The sequence below is a fragment of the Leucoraja erinacea genome, chromosome 24 (genome assembly GCF_028641065.1).
Source record: "Leucoraja erinacea ecotype New England chromosome 24, Leri_hhj_1, whole genome shotgun sequence".
NCBI lineage: Eukaryota > Metazoa > Chordata > Chondrichthyes > Rajiformes > Rajidae > Leucoraja > Leucoraja erinaceus.
The window spans coordinates 17,151,768-17,171,479 of NC_073400.1; the positions used below are offsets into that span (position 1 = coordinate 17,151,768).

The 19,712-nt window shown below is 41.1% G+C and overlaps 1 protein-coding gene across 5 annotated transcripts in view; it reads right to left on the reverse strand.

Annotated features, from left to right (window-relative positions):
• Positions 1 to 19,712, reverse strand: part of tbc1d22b (TBC1 domain family, member 22B) — a 203,253-nt gene that overhangs the window by 73,344 nt on the left and 110,197 nt on the right. For all 5 annotated transcript variants that reach the window (XM_055654616.1, XM_055654614.1, XM_055654619.1 and 2 more), the window contains one exon: positions 6,790 to 6,904. In XM_055654616.1, coding sequence (XP_055510591.1) covers positions 6,790 to 6,904 — 115 coding nt within the window. The remainder of the gene's footprint in view (positions 1 to 6,789; positions 6,905 to 19,712) is intronic.

A 19,712-nucleotide genomic window follows, 5' to 3' on the forward strand; every position in this document is an offset into this window, starting at 1 on the left:
GTCATGCTCAACTTTAAGTAAAAAACTTTGATTGGGATGGCTTCTCCAAACTAAACTGATCTAACGTGTACTCAGAAATGAAAATTTTAATCTTATAATTATTACCAACAAGGGTCAGTTGGAAAAAAAAATTGGGTTATTTTATCGTCAAAATTAATGATGTTAATAAATGTCCGATCATCGGGTTTAATTTTCATTTCAGTCAAATGTCCTGAAATGGAACAATAAAATTCTTACTGCAACGGCACAACAGCAAGTCAAACCTGAGAAAGTAAGCTCATGTGGCACAATGCCAATGACCTATAAAGGTCAGATATGGCAGAGGAGTAGTGGAGATCATCTATGGAGAGGAACAAGGTAGACTCAAGGTTGGAAGTCCATAAATTGGAAAATTCATAAAATCACTCAATACAGTAATTATACCTTTACTGTATTATAATAAATGGTGTTGATGAGTGCCAATTAAAATGAACACATATATAATGCATTTCCCTCCCTAATTACACTGGCACAAAATCAGTCCCATGCTCAATGGCTAGTTTTGAAGGCCTTTTATCAATAGCCGTTACATTGTTCAAGAGAGTATCAATAGACACAGATATCAATCAAAGCAATTGTTTGTCAATTTCCAAAGCAAATTTTCTGTTACCAGTTCCAACTTATTGCTAAGTTGATGCAACATCCCTTTGATTGGAGATTTTTTAAAACTATCTCTAAGTAGTGATTATTGGTAAATTATTAGAAAATAAAATTGGGGAAAAAGGCTCTGAACTGAATTATCGCTAGAAACTGAAAACTTAAAGACGTACTTCCAAAAGTAGAGCAAACTATCTAGTAAACAATGAGATTTCTACATTGTAATAGCTATAATATTAGATTGTGACTGAAATGCAAGTGCAACTATTGTGACTTTACCATTGCCACTTTAACGGTGACTTTAGTAACTGCTCATAAACTTAAACTTTATGGGGAGGAAATTATTTGTAAATTCATCCATTTACTTACATTCTATTAATAGCACAATAAGACTTAATTTTTTAAGCACAATAAGATTCCGATAATATGGTACTTTCAGGGTGGCACAGTTGCTGCCTTACATCGGCAGAAAACTGAGTTTGATCCTCACTACGGGTGCTGTCTGTACGGAGTTTGTACATTCTCCCTGTAACCACATGGGTTTTCCCCGGGTGCTCTGGTTTCCTCCCAAATTCCAAAGATGCACAGGTTTGTAGGTTAATTGGCTTCTCTAAATGGTAAATTGTCCCTAGTGTGTAGGATAGTGCCCGTGATCGGGGTGATCGCTCGTCGGCATGGCCCAAAGGGCCAGTTTCCATGCTGCATCTCTAAAGTTCAAATTTCAGTGGAGCTAAACTAGTCCATTTTCTGGACTATTGGATGTTATGCTATAAATATCCACTTTTGATTTCACTGTTTAAAAAAAAATGTTACATGGTAGTATAATAAATCATCAAGTGAACCTAATGAGTTTAAAAGGAGCAGCGAATGGAGCTCCTGTTTGTATATTTTAGTATAGCTAAACCAGCCGAAACACACAACCACTGCCGACCCCTGCAAAGAGCCATACTTGCCGTGTTACTGACCCTTTGTGGCTCCCCCAACCCTGATCCACAATCTGAACCCCCATCACACACCAGATTCCCAGAACTGTCAAGTCATCAGAAATTCTGAATAATTGGATGTTGGATTATTGAAGTTTTATACGACACTCAACCTTGCTATTTACTCGACATTAAACCAATTAAAAAGCTCTCGATTTTTTTCTCAAAGACCATTAAGGCGAAGTTAGGCATTGAAAATAATAATTGCAATTTAAAACAGTATTTATTATAAAAGATGGGGAGATATGGGGGAAGAAAAGAAGTAGTGATGTGGGGAGGAGGGGCGGGTGGAGGCTACTTGAAATTCGAGAATTCAATGTTCACACCGTTGGGTTGTAGGCTATCCAAGCGGAATAGGAGGTGCTGTTCCCCACTTTACAGGTGGCCTCACTCTGGCAATGGAGGGGGCCCAGCGCAGAAAGGTCAGTATGGGAATGGGAAGGGGAGTTAAAATTATTAGAATCCAGGACATCCAGAAGGCCTTGGGGGACCGAGAGTAAGTGTTGAGCGAAACAGTTGCCTGGTCAATAAATAATAGACAATAGGTGCAGGATAAGGCCATTTGGCCCTTCGAGCCAGCACCGCCATTCACTGTGATCATGGCTGATCATCCACAATCAGTACCCAGTTCCTGCCTTCTCCCAATATCTCTTGATACCACTATCTTTAAGAGCTCTATCTAACTCTCTCTTGAAAGCATCCAGGGAATTGGCCTTCACTGCCTTATGAGGAAGAGAATTCCAGATTCACAACTCTGGGTGAAAAAGTTCCTCGTCTCCGTTCTAAATGGCCTACCCCTTATTCTTAAACTGTGGCCCCTGGTTCTGGACTCCCCCAACATTGGGAACATGTTTCCTGCCTCTAGCGTGTCTAATCCCTTAATAATCTTATATGTATCTATACGAACCCCTCTCATCTTCCTAAATTTCAGTGTACACAAGCCCAGTTGCTCCATTCTCTCAACATTCCGCCATCCTGGGAATTAACTTTGCGAACTACGCTGCACTCCCTCAATAGCAAGAATGTCCTTCCTCAAATTTGGAGACCAAAACTGCACACAATACTCTAAATGTGGACTCACCAGGGCCCTGTACAACTGCAGAAGGACCTCTTCTAGGTCTCGCCAATGTACAGGAGGCCACATCGGGAACACCGGAAGTGGAAGTTTATCTTATAACTACAGTTATAAGTTTCCAAGCAATTTGCCTTTCCCTAGTTTTCTCAGTAAAAAGCAGAAAACTAAAAATCAACGATATTCAAAGCACTTGAATTATCTTCAGAAAAAAAATATTCCTCAATGCTCTAGTGAAATGAGACATGAATATGCACAAGAACTCATTTTCTCTAATGATCACAGACATGGCTAAGATCAGCAAAAAACAAAATAGATTGGAATGACTCAAGCTCTCTTTCTGCTATGCAGTGTATTCTACAAGTTATTAATAGTAGTAGGGCACCACAAATCAATGCAATCAATAGTCAAAAGCTGTTCCTTGCACTGGAAGATTTTAGACTTACTGAAGTATTTTATTAATACACTATTTTAATGAAGTAATTAACCTTACAAGAGCGACTGGTGTTAGGAAAAAAAGTGGTGTACTTAATGTCTCTTTAAATGAAATTTTGAATAAAGTCTTGCAACTAATCCTGAAAAAGGTCAAGATTATTGAGATAGCATCAGCAAATAAGTTTGCTAAGCCAATCTCAAGCACATATTTTAGTATATGTATTCTGCTTGAAAATGTTTAGAGAAATCAAAATCCATTTGCTTACAACATTAGAATTTGTCATACATCTTGGGATGTAACTATAAAGGTGTTTTAAAATTATATAATTCAAGAGGTTACACAAACCAACACAGAACCTAATGTTTAAAAAATAGATGACAAAGCAGCACAGTTTAAAATGTGAAAAACAAATCATTGCAAGTCCAATTTGCTTATGTGATTTCATTATGGCCAACAGTGACATGATAAAATCCTCACTTCCAAAGGTGGCAATAAAATGGCCTTTTATCATTTGATATCTTGTCCATACCATACAATATATACCAGGTCTTTGACAAAAGGTGGTAAATACAGATGCTCCCGGATTTATGCAGGGATCACGTCCTGCGGATTTTTGTGTACATCGGAAAAGGATGCGTAAATTTACTGCTCAGTGAAGTGACCACGAAGGAGCTCCGACAAGGAGGCCACACGGGAGCTCGATGTGGAGACCACCAAGACATCAGCCGCAGGCCTCACTGGACTGATCAGCTATTCACATATTTGTGGTTTCTTGGAGAACTTCGATGAGAACCACCACTTGGATGGATTCATGAAATAACTAATGTGGATGTGCAATGCCTTGGTTAGTGCATTGGCACATGTTCCTTGCTGTATTCAAGATACGATGAGGAGCATGGAGGAATTCACCTTCAGGTTCTCACAGAATGGCCTTCTGATTGATTGAAAGATACAGCATGGAAACAGGCCCTTCGGTCCACTGAGTCCACACCGTCCATCAATCACCCGTTAAACAACATTATTCTATTAATGTTTACTCACAATAAATAAAAAATACTAACTTATTTTCATGTGGCACACATCACAACCACCTCACTTCTGACGAGCAATTGAGAATCAGCAAACTGTTTCCTGAGATTGAAGGCAAGTCAGCCTGCCCCCCACTCTGTACTTTCTCAGTCTGTTGCTCTGTTGCACAGATGGATAGATGCCTGGGAGCAAGTAATTTGCTCTGCTTGTCAGGGTGATGCATAACAGCATGCCTCTGGAAGGGGATGTTATTGTCACCATGTCAAAGACTGGTTGAAAAATACACTCTGGTCATGGACACAAAGAACATTATATGTGATTTCATTCAGAGTTACCTCAGCACAGAAACATGGGCAATATACAGTGCCCTCCATAATGTTTAGGACAAAGGCCCATCATTTATTATTCTAAATCACATGGTTACAGTGCACATTATCAGATTTTAATAAAGGCCATTTTTATACATTTTGTATTGACCATGTAGAAATTACAGCTGTATTTATACATAGCCCCCCACCCCATTTTAAGACACCATAATATTTGGGATACAGCAATGCCATGTAAATGAAAGTAGTCATGTTTAGTGTTTTGTTGCATATCCTTTGCATGCAATGACTGCTTGAAGTCTGTGATTCATGAACATCACCAGTTGCTTGGTGTCTTCTCTGGTGATGCTCTGCCAGGCCTGTATTGCAGCCATCTTTAGCTTATGCTTGTCTGGGGGGCTAGTCCCTTCAATTTTATCTTCAGCATATTAAAGCCATGCTCAATAGGGTTCTAATCGGGTAATTTACTTGGCCACTCAAGAATTGACCATTTTCTAGCTTTGAAAAACTCCTTTATTGCTTTAGCAGTACGTTTAGGATAATTGTCTCTCTGTAGAATGAACCACCGGCCAATGAGTTTTGAGGCATTTGGTTGAACTTGAGCAGACAGGATGTGTCTATACACTTCAGAATTCATTATGCTACTACCATCAGCAGTTGTATCATCAAAGTAGATAAGTGAGCCAGTACCTTCAGCAGCCATACATGCCCAGGCCATAACACCCCCACCACTGTGTTTCACAGATGATGTGGTATGCTTTGGATCTTGGGCAGTTCCTTCTCTCCTCCATACTTTGCTCTTGCCTTCACTCTGATATAAGTTAATCTTCGTCTCATCTGTCTACAAGATCTTTTTCCAGAACTGTGGTTGCTCTTTTAGGCACTTCTTGGCAAACTGTAACCTGGCCATCCTATTCTTGCAGCTAACCAGTGGTTTGCATCTTGCAGTGTAGCCTCTGTATTTCTGTTCATGAAGTCTTCTGCGGACAGTGGTCATTGACAATCCACACCCGACTCCTGAATAGTGTTTCTGATCCGTCGGACAGGTATTTGGGTATTTTTCTTTATTATAAAGAAAATTCTTCTGTCATCATTTGTGGAGGTCTTCCTTGGCCTGCCAGTCCATTTGCGATTAGTAAGCTCCCCAATGCTCTCTTTCTTCTTAATGATGTTCCAAACAGTTCATTTTGGTAGGCCTAAGGTTTGGCTGATGTCTCTAACAGTTTTATTCTTGTTTCTTCGTCTCATAATGGCTTCTTAGACTTTCATTGGCACAACTTTGATCCTTATGTTGATAAACAGCAATAAAAGTTTCCAAAGGTGATTGGAAGACTGGAGGAAAGACTAGATGCTGAGAGCTCTCTTATACCTGCATTAAGGAGGCATTTAAATACCCCTGAGCAATTGCAAACATCTGTGAAGCCACGTGTTCCAAACATTATGGTGCCCTGAAATGGGGAGACTATGCATAAACATTGCTGTAATTTCTACATGGTTAAACCAAAATGTATAAAAATTGCCTTTAATAAAATCTGACAATGTGCACTTTCACCGCATGTGATTTTTTCTATTACAAATCTCAAATTGTGGAGCAGAGGCAAATAAATAAATGATGGGTCTTTGTCCCAATCATTATGGAAGGCACCGTAGATCAAGGTTGAATACAATGTCCCTTTCTTCAAGAAAATAAGATACTTGCCCTCTCGTAAAGATACATCACCACCACTCCTCACCATCAAAAATACTCTCTATTTCGCTGTGTACTTACTTAGCTTCCTCTTTAAGACATCGGCCTCAAATGCTCTATGTGAAAGCAAGATCTACACTTTAACCATTTTCTGGATAGCATTATTTCTTCTAAATTATTTCTTGGGTGTACAAGTCTATTCGTGCCAAGTTTTGAACACCTCTGCAATATTTTAAAAACGGCAACTCTGTTTTCTAGAGAGATCAAAGCCTGGTTAGTCTTATCCAAAAATAAATCCTCACGGTTCTGTACCTTATAATTTCCAAGATCTTCTCCAGTATCTTGAAAGCTTTTGGTCAGTTTGATGACAATGACATGCACATAGCACTAAGTGCCAGAGGAACTCAGCAGGTCAGATAACATCTGTGGGGAGGGGATGGACAGGCGATGTTTTCTTTACAGATACAGCCTGACACACAGAGTTCCTCCACTTTATGTTGTGCTCAAGATTTCATCATCTGCAGATCCTTGTGTCAACACATACAAAACACTGTGAATGTGATATAACCCCTAGCCTGTTATTCCTGTCATCAGGCCATTTTTGAACAATGTCAACTTACCCACGTGCTCTGAAAGGAATACCACAAAGAAAGGAGTAACCAGGTCATTAATTCCTTGAACGTAACCACTCGCTGGGTGTCGAATGGCCCATATGAAGAGAATTCTTTCAAAGATCTGCAAAATAAAAAGCACAACATAAACTAGATAAACCTGCAGAACACTATTTCAACTATATGAATAAAATAATTAAAAAAACACACTTCAATAGTATTAGACATTTGTCATATATCGATAGAGTTTGAGATTTCAAGTGAAACATAGAAACATAGAAAATTGGTGGAGTAGGCCATTCAAGCCAACACCGCCATTCAATATGATCATGGCTGATCATCAAAAATCAGTACGCCATTCCTGCTTTTTCCACATATCCCTTGATTCTGTAAGCCCCAAGGGATAAATCTAAATCCCTCTTGAAAACATCCAGCGAATTGGCCTCCACTACCTTCTGTGACAGAGAATTCAACAGATTCACAACTGGGTGAAAAAGATTTTCCTTAACTCAGTCCTAAATGTCCTAACCCTTGTTCTTGCACTGTGACCCCTGGTTCGGGACTCCCCCAACATCGGGAACATTTTTCCTTCCTCTACCCTGTCCAATCCTCTAAAAATGTTATGTTTCTATAAGATCCCCTCCCATCCTAAATTCCAGCGAATACAAGCCCAGTCGAACCATTCTTTCATCATATGTCAGTCCCACCATCCCAGGAATTAACCTGGTGAACTATGCTACACTCCCTCAATGGCAATAATGTCCTTCCTCAAATTAGAGGACAAATTGCACACAGTACTCCATGTGCGGTCTCACCAGGGCCTTGTGTAACTGCAGGACTTCCTTGCTCCCAAACTTGAATCCTCTCGCAATGAAGGCCAACATGCCATTAGCTTTCTTCACTGCCTGCTGTACCTGCATGCTTACTTTCAGTGACTGATGTACAAGCACACCCAGGTCTTGTTGTATCTCCCCTTCTCCTAATCTGACACCATTCAGATAATAATCTGCCTTGCTGTTCTTGCCACCAAAGTGGATAACCTCACATTTACCCACATTATACTGCATCTGCCATGCTTCCGCCCACTCACCCAACCTATCCAAGTCGTCTTGCAGCCTCATAGCATCCTCCTCGCCCATCTTGTTCATGCTGATCGTTAGCATTCTGGGCTAATCCCCTTTGTCTGCTTTTGCCCCATGACCCTCTAAACTCTTACCAGCTATATAGCCTTTTTCAGAAAAAAATTCTGTACTCTTTTAAAATAACAGAAAATGTCGAAAATAGGCCAGGTAGTAGTGAGCATTTTATGATGTAACAGTTGGACATAATGAAATCACATCAGTGAATTGGACTTGCAGTGGTTTGCTTTTCACATTTTACACAGAAATCCAGCTACACGTTGCTGACTTTTCATCAGAATGAAGAAGTTTTGGACAGGTAACAAATATTAAGTTGCAGTGTGGTGTTCCTGTTCCTATACTGTACTGTTCTGTTTAATTAAGCACCCGGTAAAGGCAGAAAATCCAACACAACATTCATGAGGAAAAGTAGAAGATGATGTCTCAGCCATACAATGTTGGAAAACGACTATCTCCTACATTTTGCTTTATCACATTTACCCATCAGTTGACTATTGAAATGAAACTCCAAAATGGTAGAGTCAGTATATTTCAGCACAATGAATTTTCAGTTTGTTAACTCATGATTATTGCCAAATAATCTCTGTAGCACCAACAATATAATTTGACAACCATGGGCACTCAGGGCTGCATGGTGGCGCAGTGGTAGAGTTGACGCCTTACATCGCCAGAGACCTGGATTCGATCCTGACAACAGGTGCTGTCTGTACAGAGTCTGTACGTTCTCCCTGTGACCGCATGTTTTTTTTCTGGTTGTTCTGGTTGGAATTCCTCACACTTTCCAAAGATGTGCAGGTTTGTGGGCTAATTGGCTTCTGTAAATTGTCGCTAGTGTGTAAGATAGAACTAGTATACAGGTGATCACTGGTCGGCACAGACTCGGTGGGCCTAAGTGCCTGTTTCTCTAAACTAAACGCCTTTGTTTTTCCTATCTTATTGTTCTTTCTATCCGTTTCACCTTCTACACGTACAATTTTACAATATCTAATCCAAATACTTAAATCCAATTCAAAACCTGACAAAATGACTGTATGCAACTGTCAGCAGGTTGAATGGCAAACATCATTTCTTCACAACTGACCTTAAAATCTGCACCATTGCTTTAGAAGTTTACTACATAAGGTCAACAGGTCATGTGAAAACTTAAGTTGCCAGTAGGTACAGCAGGCATACACATCACAGAATTGAAGAAAGTCGCTGCAATGTTTTCTATATGGGAGATGGTTTAGTTTAAAGATACAGCATGGAAACAGGCCCTTCGGCTCAGTCCACGCCGCTCATCGATCACCCATTCACACTAGTTCGATGTTATCCCACGTTCTCACCTCTTCCTTCACGCTTGGGGCTCTTAATCTACAAACCCACTTTGGGATGTGGGAGGAAACAGGAGTACATGCAAACGCCACACAGACAGTACCCAAGGTCAGATCGAACCCAGTTCTCTGACGCTGTGAGGCAGCAGTTCTATCTGCTGTGCCACTGTCATTTTCCAGTTACAGTACATTAAAAAAAAAAATCTGAAATACAAAAATGTTTTAATGTATTTTGTTCAGTCTGCACAAAGAAGCTGGCTTGCTTTGGCACTCAATCCTCTATCCCCAAAATTCAGTCCCTTCATTACTAGTGCACCAAATTGCATTGTTGTCTTCAATTACAACTCACATCTCTGCCAGCAGCAGCCTTATGAAATTACATCTGAAACTTCCCTTCACGTTACACACTATCTGGACTGTGTTGTCATTCCTTTAACGTTTTTGGGCGCAAGTAATAGAACACAGGTTGCTATGGCTCTAAAAATGCAGCTCATCTTCATTTTCTCAAGAACAATACATTTTGCCAATTCAGCTTTAAACACATTCAGTAAATAAATCAAACATAGCAGCATGAACAAGGAAAATATGTTCAGTGTATGATTACTAGTCCTATGATATCATCTTGCTTACATTGTGGCATTTAAAACAGCAATCACACAGTTTTTAACGCTTGATCGATAACTTTATGCTGCTTTCCCAACATAATAGGCGTCTATATGGATAAAAATTGTATTATTGGTCTTTCAGAGCGATAAGAACGCTCAAGGATTGAAAGTTATGCATTTGCCAAATTCCATTTTTCATCCAAAATCCTGAAGGAAGCCTAACCAAGGCGTTGAAAATCAATGCCTTCCATGTCAAATATTTATCTCAATTCGTCAGAGGACATTGCACTGAATGTTAGCTTAGTAACATAAAGACCCTATTCCAGTGATGCATGTGGTATGTTTGCATGGCCAATATAATTCATGCATCATTTTCTCGGTAGGAACAACAAGTTTCCATATGTGATAATATAATTAATAACATGTTTATGATCTATTTTCCTTCCACAACAGAATAATGGCACATTCTGCACTTAAAATGTGTTTTCATTTAGAGATACAGCATGGAAACTCTCCCTTCCCCTTCAGCACACCGAGTCCTCACCAACCATCGATCACCTGCTCACACTAATTCTATGCTATCTCACTTTTGCATCCACTCTGTTCACACTAGGCACAATTTACAGAGGTCAATTAATCTACAAACCCGCACGTATTTGGGACAAGGGAGAAAGCCGGAGTATGCTGAGGAAACCCTGCCATGTGGTCACTTAGAGAATGTGCAGACTCCACACAGACAGCACTTAAAGGTCAGGATCGAACCCAGGTCTCTGGTGCGGAGGCAGCAGCTCTACCAGCTGTGGTTGTGGTTGTTTTCATTAAGCACACAAAATCATTCAACAAATTATTTCAACTAGAGTTCTTCACACAGTGACTGGCTGTACATCTTTACATCAATCACAGCTGGCTGATGAGTGATAATAAAAAGCCTGAACTCCGTGAGTGCTGTTAAATAGCTCTAATTAGTTCTAAGCCTTGTAGGAAAAGGCAGAAAATGAGCAATAGTCCCTGGCATGTGGGATAAGGAACAAGTGCTGGTTCCATTTTATAGGATATGCCTAATTATGCTATTAATACTCATAAATCCCTGGAAGGATGAAACAAAGGCCAAAAGTGATTATCATCAAATATGCTGCAAGTAATTCAGATCCTGTCAGACATGCGACAATGTGCAAAGGTTGCACCACTTTAAAGCCCAAGAGCTTTGGTTGTTTAATGGATTTTCCTTAAAGACAAGCCAAGTCAGCAATCAAGAAGTGCAGAAGTTACACAAGTTTGCTCCTGCACATGATCCACTGAACAGCATTTTTATTTGTCATCCCAGTGGCACAGCGGTAGAGTTGCTGCCTTACGGTGCCAGAGACCCGGGTTTGGTTATGAATATGGGTGCTGTCTGTATGGAGTTTGCGCACTCTCCCTGTGATCGCATGGGTTTTCTCCAGGTGCTCCAGTTTCCTCCAACATTCCAAAGACGCACAGGCTTGTAAGTTAATTGGCTTTTGTAAATTGTCCCTAGTGTGCAGAATAGAAATAGTGTATGGATGATCATTGGTCAACATGGACTCAGTGGGCCAAAGGGCCTGCTTCCACACCCTATCCCTAAACTAACATGGTACATGGATAGGAACGGTTTCGAGGGATATGGGTCAAACATGGGCAGGTGGGATTGGTGTAGATGGGATTTCTTGGTTGACATGTGCATGTTGGGCCAAAGGGGCTGTTTCCGTGCTGTATGACTATGCCTCTTGCATAACACCATGGAAAACAAATGCTAAAAAAAAAGAGATTTTAAGTGTAGTTTAGTTTTATAATTTTAACCCTGAACCTCGATAAGATTTTCATTAAAATAGCATGTAGTTAATTCAGATTAATTAGTATTCTGGTATCCAATGATATCTTCAGGCAAACTAACCAAATGCTTCCAAAATCCAAATTGTATTTCCCAATTAGCTAATGGGGTAAGTTTAATGATTAAAAAATCTGAATGATGAAGTAAACAGTGGCTCCAATATGGAAACACGAGGATCTGCAGATGTTGAAATCTTACGTACACATGCTGAGATCAGTGTTGGAGGAACTCTGCAGGTCATGCAGCAACTGTGGAAGCAAAGGATCGGCAACATTTTGGATTGTGATTCATTTTGGATTGTGATTCATCTATAACTAGAACATTACTTGCCTCCATTATCCGAGTCATAAACTAGGGAAGTGGGCCCGGGATTGGCTATTGGAATTTAACAGTGTTCAGTGTGGTGACGCCACTGGTGAGGGACGGTGTTCAATCCAAGGTGGGTAGTGTGCAAGCTTAGCACTGAGTTTCATGGTCAAACCCTAGTAATGCATTGAATGCATGACATTGCTGGGGATCTGCAGCACCTGACAGGCAGTAGCCAGGGGTTCCGACCCAAAACCTCACCTACTCGTTTTCTCCAGAGATGGTGCCTGACCCTCTGAATTACTCCAGCATGTTGTATCCATCTTCAGTACAAACCAGTATCTGCAGTTCCTTCCTACACAGACACACGCTCCCAGGTTTTCAACCACCAAGAAGTCTCGGAGCTGGCAAGATCTGCAGAGCCTAACAAAGAGGTCCCATCACATCCAACAGGAGGTGAGAAGACAACTGTAAGATCATCGCTTGCATCTGTCAGTGGGACCTTGCAACATGAACCAAGTAGTTGTAGACACATTGTTATGTACTGTGTGCTGTACAGTCTTGCCAATAACAGCAGGCAATGCCAAAGGAAGAGGTACTCCAGAGCCCTAGAACTATCAGCAGAGCCTGCCAAACAGCAGGAGCAGGAGGAAGTGGCTATGCAGCAGATGTCCAGGTCAACACCACAGCTTCACATTTGAGTGGAAGGCAGCTGTATTGGCACTCATTAGAATGAAACACTCCTGAACAAAGAAACATATCTCTTATCGAACTTGCAAAAATATAATCTCCAATTCTGCACTGATCCCGAGTTGAGGTGCTGTCTGTGTGGCATGCACATGTTCTCCCTGCGTCCTTGTCGATTTCCTCCCGGTGCTTCAGTCTCCTCCCACATCCCAGAGATGCACAGATTTGTAGGTTAATCGGCCTCTGTAAATTGCCAATTTTGTGTGTAGGGGGTGGATGTAAAAGTGGAATAACACAGAACGGGTCATCGATTGTCAGCATGGACTCAGTGGGCCGAAGGGCTTGTTGGATGATCAGCCATGATCATATTAAATGGCGGTGCAGGCTCGAAGGGCCGAATGGCCTACTCCTGCACCTAATTTCTATGTTTCTATGTTTCCAGCTGTATTTTTCCATTCAATTAAAACCGCGTGACCCTATCATATACTGATCATTATCAACATCAAAGTGCAACAATAATCAGACAAAGGCATTCACGTGACATAAACATTTTCTTCTTTGGACTTGGGTACTGATTATTACACATCAGTGAATGAAACTCCAATGCAATTATTGGAATAGCCTGCTACACCAAGTGTCCATGCTTTACCAGAGGAAGTGGCTATGGCAGGCACAATAACACTTGGACAGGTACATATAGTAACAAGGGACTGCAGATGCTGGTTTATACAAAAGAATGACACAAAACGCCGGAGTAACTCAACAGATCAGGCAGCATCTGTGCAGAAAATGAATGGGTAAAATTTCAGGTCCCAACCTGAAATGTCACCCATCCTTTTTCTCCAGAGGTCAGGCAGCATATCTGGAGAACATGGGTCGGTGATGATTTTGGACCATTCTTGAAACTGAAGACCTGAAACATCACCTATCCATACTCTCCAGAGATACTGCCTGAACCACTTAGTTACTTCAGCACTTTGTGTCTTTGTCAGGGACATGGATAGAAAAGGTTTAGAGGGATATGGACCAAACATGTGCAGTAGGGTCTATACTATCTTGCTCTGAGAATAGTAGGTAGACAAAATTGCTGGAGCAAATCAGCGGGTGAGCCAGCATCTATGAAATATATAATAATTATAATAATATATAATAATATATAATAAAAAATGTAATTGATGCTGCCTCACCCACTGAGTTTCTCCAGCATTTTGGTCTAACTTCGATTTTACCAGCATCTGCAGTTCTTTCTTAAACATGCTCTGAGAATAGTGTCACCAAATATGATTGCTTAAGGAAAAATTTACTTCAGATAGAAAACTAGCATGGCACTGGATAGTCAATAGGAGATGAAGCAGCCACACTAGGTGCAATGTGAGTACAGATGACCTGACAGAGGAGACACAGAATCCTCCCTTCGCCATGATTTCCAAGAGGGATAAGGATAGAAATATCAATGATAAAATGGAATTAGAAGTAAGGATTTAGAAAGCAATGTAAACTATATACATAAATTAGACACGGAACTAAACTCAATGATGACACAGGAACTGTAGATACTGGAATATTGAGCAAAACACAAAGTGCTGGAGTGGCTCAGTGGGTCAGGCAGCATCTGTGAAGGGAATGAACTGATGGCGTTGAGACGGAGTTTAGTCGGGAGGAGAATGCTGGAAAAGCTGGGGATGAGACAAAGTCTGGTAAGTGATATGTGGATACAGGTGAGAGGAGTGTGATTGGCAGATGGGTGGAGTAAGTGACAAAGGCTAGAGGAGAAAAGGAGACAAAAGGTGTCAGATAAGGAGAGAAGAGGAGTGAAGTATAAAGCCAGTGGGAGGGAGATCGGTGGAGGACCAATTGCTATTGTCCTGGATACATAACACAAATGGGATATAAACAGATACTTTGCAGTAAATAAGCAGTAGAGATGAAAACAGAGAAAAGCCAGTTATCTCATATATAATCTGAGGCCTCTGGTGTCTAGAAAATATATATTTTTTGTTTGCTTCACGGTGTTTATAGCTGCAAAATATTTCAGTCCTGTTCACATAATATGCCTGTCAAGTTGATAAGTGAAGAATTTTCTCAAACAAAATTGCAAACAGTATTTTGTTTTAAGATCAAACCAATTCCCTCCTCACTTTAAATAAAGTCAAGAAATAAATCAGGGTAACTGTTTTACTCATGTGTCCCAGTTGACAATTTTAAATGAATGGTGAGAAGATCAAACCAAAGTGAAAACCTCAACGGAGAATAGTGTGACACTGGAGCATGAGGAGAGACAAATGTGTGAATTAGGCTTGTTTTGTGCTATACAGGCACTATAAATCTGGACTGGGAAACACATGGATAGGCAGGGATACTTCTGTCATCAAGTTTGCTGTTAAAGCTACAATGCTGGAAGAATCGTCTACAATAAACACACAGATGGCAAGGGCCTTGTTGACAAGTGAGCAGAGATTTTGAAAAGAAATACAAAAAGAGGCAGTAATAGATAATCCACTGGTACAACATTCAGAAGGGGTCAGTGGAACGTGAACGCAGCTCATGTTCAGAAGGCACACTAGCAGAATTTGACCATTCGGCCCATTGAGTGTACTCTGCCATTCAATCATGACTGATCTATCTTTCCCTTCTCCTACCTCCTCTCCATAATCGTTAGCGCTTTTACTAATCAAGAACTTGCCAATCTTCTCTTTAAAAATATCCACAGCCTCCTCAGCCGACTGTGGCAATGAATTCCACAGATTCACCACCCTCTGACTAAAGAAATTCCTCCTTATTTTCTTTGTGAAGGCATGTCCTTTATTCTGGGAGGACTTGCTGCCTTAACATATTGGCATCCCAATAGGTTGCTGACTTAACATATTAACATCCCAAGTAATTAGTCCCAGTCTCTTGCTGATCATCAAGAGACTGGCACTAATTACTTGGGATGGAAGTTGGCAAGGTCAGAGGTTTGTGCTTTACATGAATACAAAGGATATAAGAGAAATAAAGGAGGAAACTATAGGCTCAACAGTTGAGTCCAAGGTGACAGCATAGGAAAAACAAAGTAAAGAAATTCTGAAGGACTAGACTGGAATAGGGAATGACAAATAGTTTTGTCCCAGAGAAGATAAATCAATTGGAGCTGATTAATAGGAGGGTTTCATTAGGTCAAAGAAATAAAAGGCAGGGATGATGGCCTGTGGTGGTTAAAAACTGTAAATCTAATAATCAGTTCAGGGTCTGACGCAGCCGTCAAAACATACGCTAGGACGGACACAAAGAAAAAACAAATTATTCAAGTCTGCTTATAAAGCAAAATTGGGATTTATATACCAAAAGATGAAAACTACAGCATATTTACACACACACACACACACAGTGTGTATATATATATATATATATATAGAAACATAGAAAATAGGGGCAGGAGGAGACCATTCGGCCCTTCGAGCCAGCACCACCATTCATTGTGATCATGGCTGATCATCCCACATCAATAACCCGTGCCTGCCTTCTCCCCATATCCCTTGATTCCACTAGCCCCGAGAGCTCTATCTAACTCTCTTAAATCCATCCAGTGACTTGGCCTCCACTGCCCTCTGTGGCACGGAATTCCACAAATTCACAACTCTCTGGGTAAAAAAAGTTTTCTCAACTCCTTATTAGCTTCCCTATTATTTTAAGACTGTGGCCCCTGGTTCTGGACTCGCCCAACATTGGGAACATTTTTCCTGCATCTAGCTTGTCCAGACTTTATATGTTTCTATAAGATCCCCCTCATCCTTCTAAACTCCTTTGAAAACAAGCCTAGTCTTATCAATCTTTCCTGATATGACAGTCCCACCATCCCAGGGATCAATCTCGTGAACCTACCCTGCACTGCCTCAATCACAAGGAGGTCCTTCCTCAAATTAGGAGACTAAAGCTGTACATAATACTCCAGATGTGGTCTCACCAGAGCCCTATACAACTGCAGAAGAACCTCTTTACTCCTATACTAAAATCCTCTTGTTATGAAGGCCAACATTCCATTAGCTTTCTTCATTGCCTGCTGTACCTGCACGCCAACTTTCAGTGACTGGTGTACAAGGACGCCCAGGTCTCGCTGCACCTCCCCCTTACCTAACCTTACCCCATTGAGATAATAAACTGCCCCCCTGGTTTTTGTCACCAAAGTGGATAACCTCACATTTATTTATATTATACTGCATCTGCCACGCACTGCCCACTCACTCAACCTGTCCAGGTCACCCTGCAACCTCTTAACATCCTCTTCACAGTTCACACTGCCACCCTGCTTTGTGTCATCCAAAAACTTGCTAGTGTTGCTCCCAATTCCCTCTTCCAAATAATTAATATATATGTTAATCAGATGCTGCCCCAACACTGAACCATTCTGAAAAGGACCCGTTCACTCCCCATCTTTGCTTCCTGCCTGCCAACCGTGTGTGTGTGTGTGTGTGTGTGTGTGTGTGTGTGTGTGTGTGTGTGTGTGTGTGTGTGTGTGTGTGTGTGTGTGTGTGTGTGTGTGTGTGTGTGTGTGTGTGTGTGTGTGTGTGTGTTGTGTGTGTGTGTGTGTTGTGTGCAAGGAATGTGAAAGCATTAAAAATAACAGAATATTGAAGCAAGGAATTGCAGATCATTGTTTACAAAAAAAAATGGAGTAACTCAGTCCCCCCCCCCCCCCCCCCCCCCCCCCCCCCATTACGAAAAAAGATGAAACAGTAAAGATTAACATTACAAGATTTGAACTAATACGGGTTTAAGAAGCATGTTATATCCCAATACAAAGATGTACGACTATGAAAATGAAGACAAAATGAGAATGCCCGATTGATCTGCATATAAAATTGAGCACTGTAATAAGTGCAATGATTTATGTTTTTATATTACAAGCAGCACGAGCTTTAATTGCTTATTTTGTGGGATATTGCAATTTAAGAATTCTTGTAAAAGTTGAACACATCTGCAACCACTTTGACTAAATTTGTGCATTCAACTTCATTTATTTCACTCATTTAATCATATACACATCTTGAGGACATCACTAGATGCACATAAAGTTCTGATGCTTGAAAACATATTTTACTGCTGTCGCAAAACCATGTAAAAAAACCGGCATTAAAAACCAGCAAATATCATTAAGTCCTGGCAAAAAATGATTGTGCATGTAAAAGATTAAAAATAAAAATGCAAACCATTTCAATTTGCAGAGGAAAGGAAGGAATTCTTTATTTTGCATCAGCAGCACAGAAATATTCCTCTGTGAAAATAATTCATTCCTGTGGGACAAGATGAGTCTGGACCCAATCTCCTCCTTGACTCCTCTTCCAATCAATCCCTTCGTAAATAAATTCCCCAAACACTTGCCAGCTCCTGTCCCAACTCTTCCCCTCACCTCCCTCGATAAATGATCTCCTCCTACCCCATCAGTCTGAAGTAGGGCTTCGATCCAAAATGTTGTCTATCTATTTCCATCCACTGATACTGCCTGACCCGCCGAGTTCTTTCAGCTGGATGATAAAGCTGGGTGGCAGTGTGAGCTGCGAGGAGGATGCTATGAGGCTGTAGGGTGATTTGGATAGGTTGGGCGAGTGGGCAGAAGCATGGCAGATGTAGTATAATGTGAGGTTATCCACTCTGGTGGCAAGAACAGGAAGGCAGATTATTATCTGAATTGTGTCAGATGAGAAGGGGTGGTGCGATGAGACTTGGGTGTGCTTCTACATCAGTCACTGAATGTAAGCATGCAGGTACAGCAGGCAGTGAAGAAAGCTAATGGCATGTTAGCCTTCATTGCGAGAGGTTTGAGCTTAGGAGCAAGGAGGTCCAAATGCAGTTGTACAGGGCCAAGATGAGACTGCACCTGGAGTATTGTGTGCAATTTGGGACCCCTAATCTGAGGAAGGACATTATTGCCATTGAGGGAGTGCAGCGCAGGTTCACCAGGCTAATTCCTGGGATGGCGGGACTGACATATGATGAAATAATGGTTCGACTGGGCTTCCTTGTATTCGCTGGAATTTAGAAGGATGTGAGGGGATCTTATAGAAACATATAAAATTCTTAGAGGATTGGACAGGCTAGATGAAGGAAAAATATTCCCGATGTTGGGGGATTCCAGATGCAGGGGTCACAATTTAAAAATAAGGGGTAGGCCATTTAGGACTGAGATGATGAAAATTGTTTTCACCCAGAGTTGTGACTCTGTGGAATTCTCTGAAGGCAGTAGAGGCCAATTCACTGGATGTTTTCAAGAGAGAGTTAGATTTAGCTCTTGTGGCTAAGGGAATCAAGGGATATGGGAAAAAAGCCGGAAAGGGGTACTGACTTTGGATGGTCAGCCATAATCATATTGAATGCCGGAGCTGGCTCAAAGCCTGCACATATGGCCTGCACGAATGGCCTAAGCCTGCACATAATTATCGATGTTTCTATGTTATTTGCTCGTTTCCAGCATCTACAGTTTCTCTGTTTAACATGATCTTTAACATGATAGCAATCAAAGATCCTACAGCAGAGCATAGGATCTTTGCGCAGGAGTAGCCTATCTTGCTCTGCTATAGGATCTTTGATAGCAATGTCAGATGCATTCAATCACGCACTCACACTTGTTCAGTTATCTGCTCCTCACACACCAGCGGCCAATTAAACTACAAATCCGCACATCTTTAGGATGCGGGAGGAAACCGGAGTACCCGGAGGAAACCAATGCAGTCACAGGGAGAACATGCAAACACCACACAGACAGCACCCTAGATCTGGATCAACAGTGAGCCTGTTGCCTCACAGGACCGGGGAAACAGGCTCACTGTTAGCTTAGTGAGTCTTTTCATCAAATGAAAATTAGCTATCAACCTCATTGAAACTAGATAGAGTGAATGTGGAGTGGATGTTTCCACTTGTGTGAGAGTCTAGGATCAGTGGCCGTAGCCTCAGAATAAAATGACATACCGTTTGAAAAGAGGAGAATAGGAATTTCTTTAATCAGAGGGTGGCGAATCTGTGGAATTCATTGCCACAGATGGCTGTGAGGGCCAAGTCA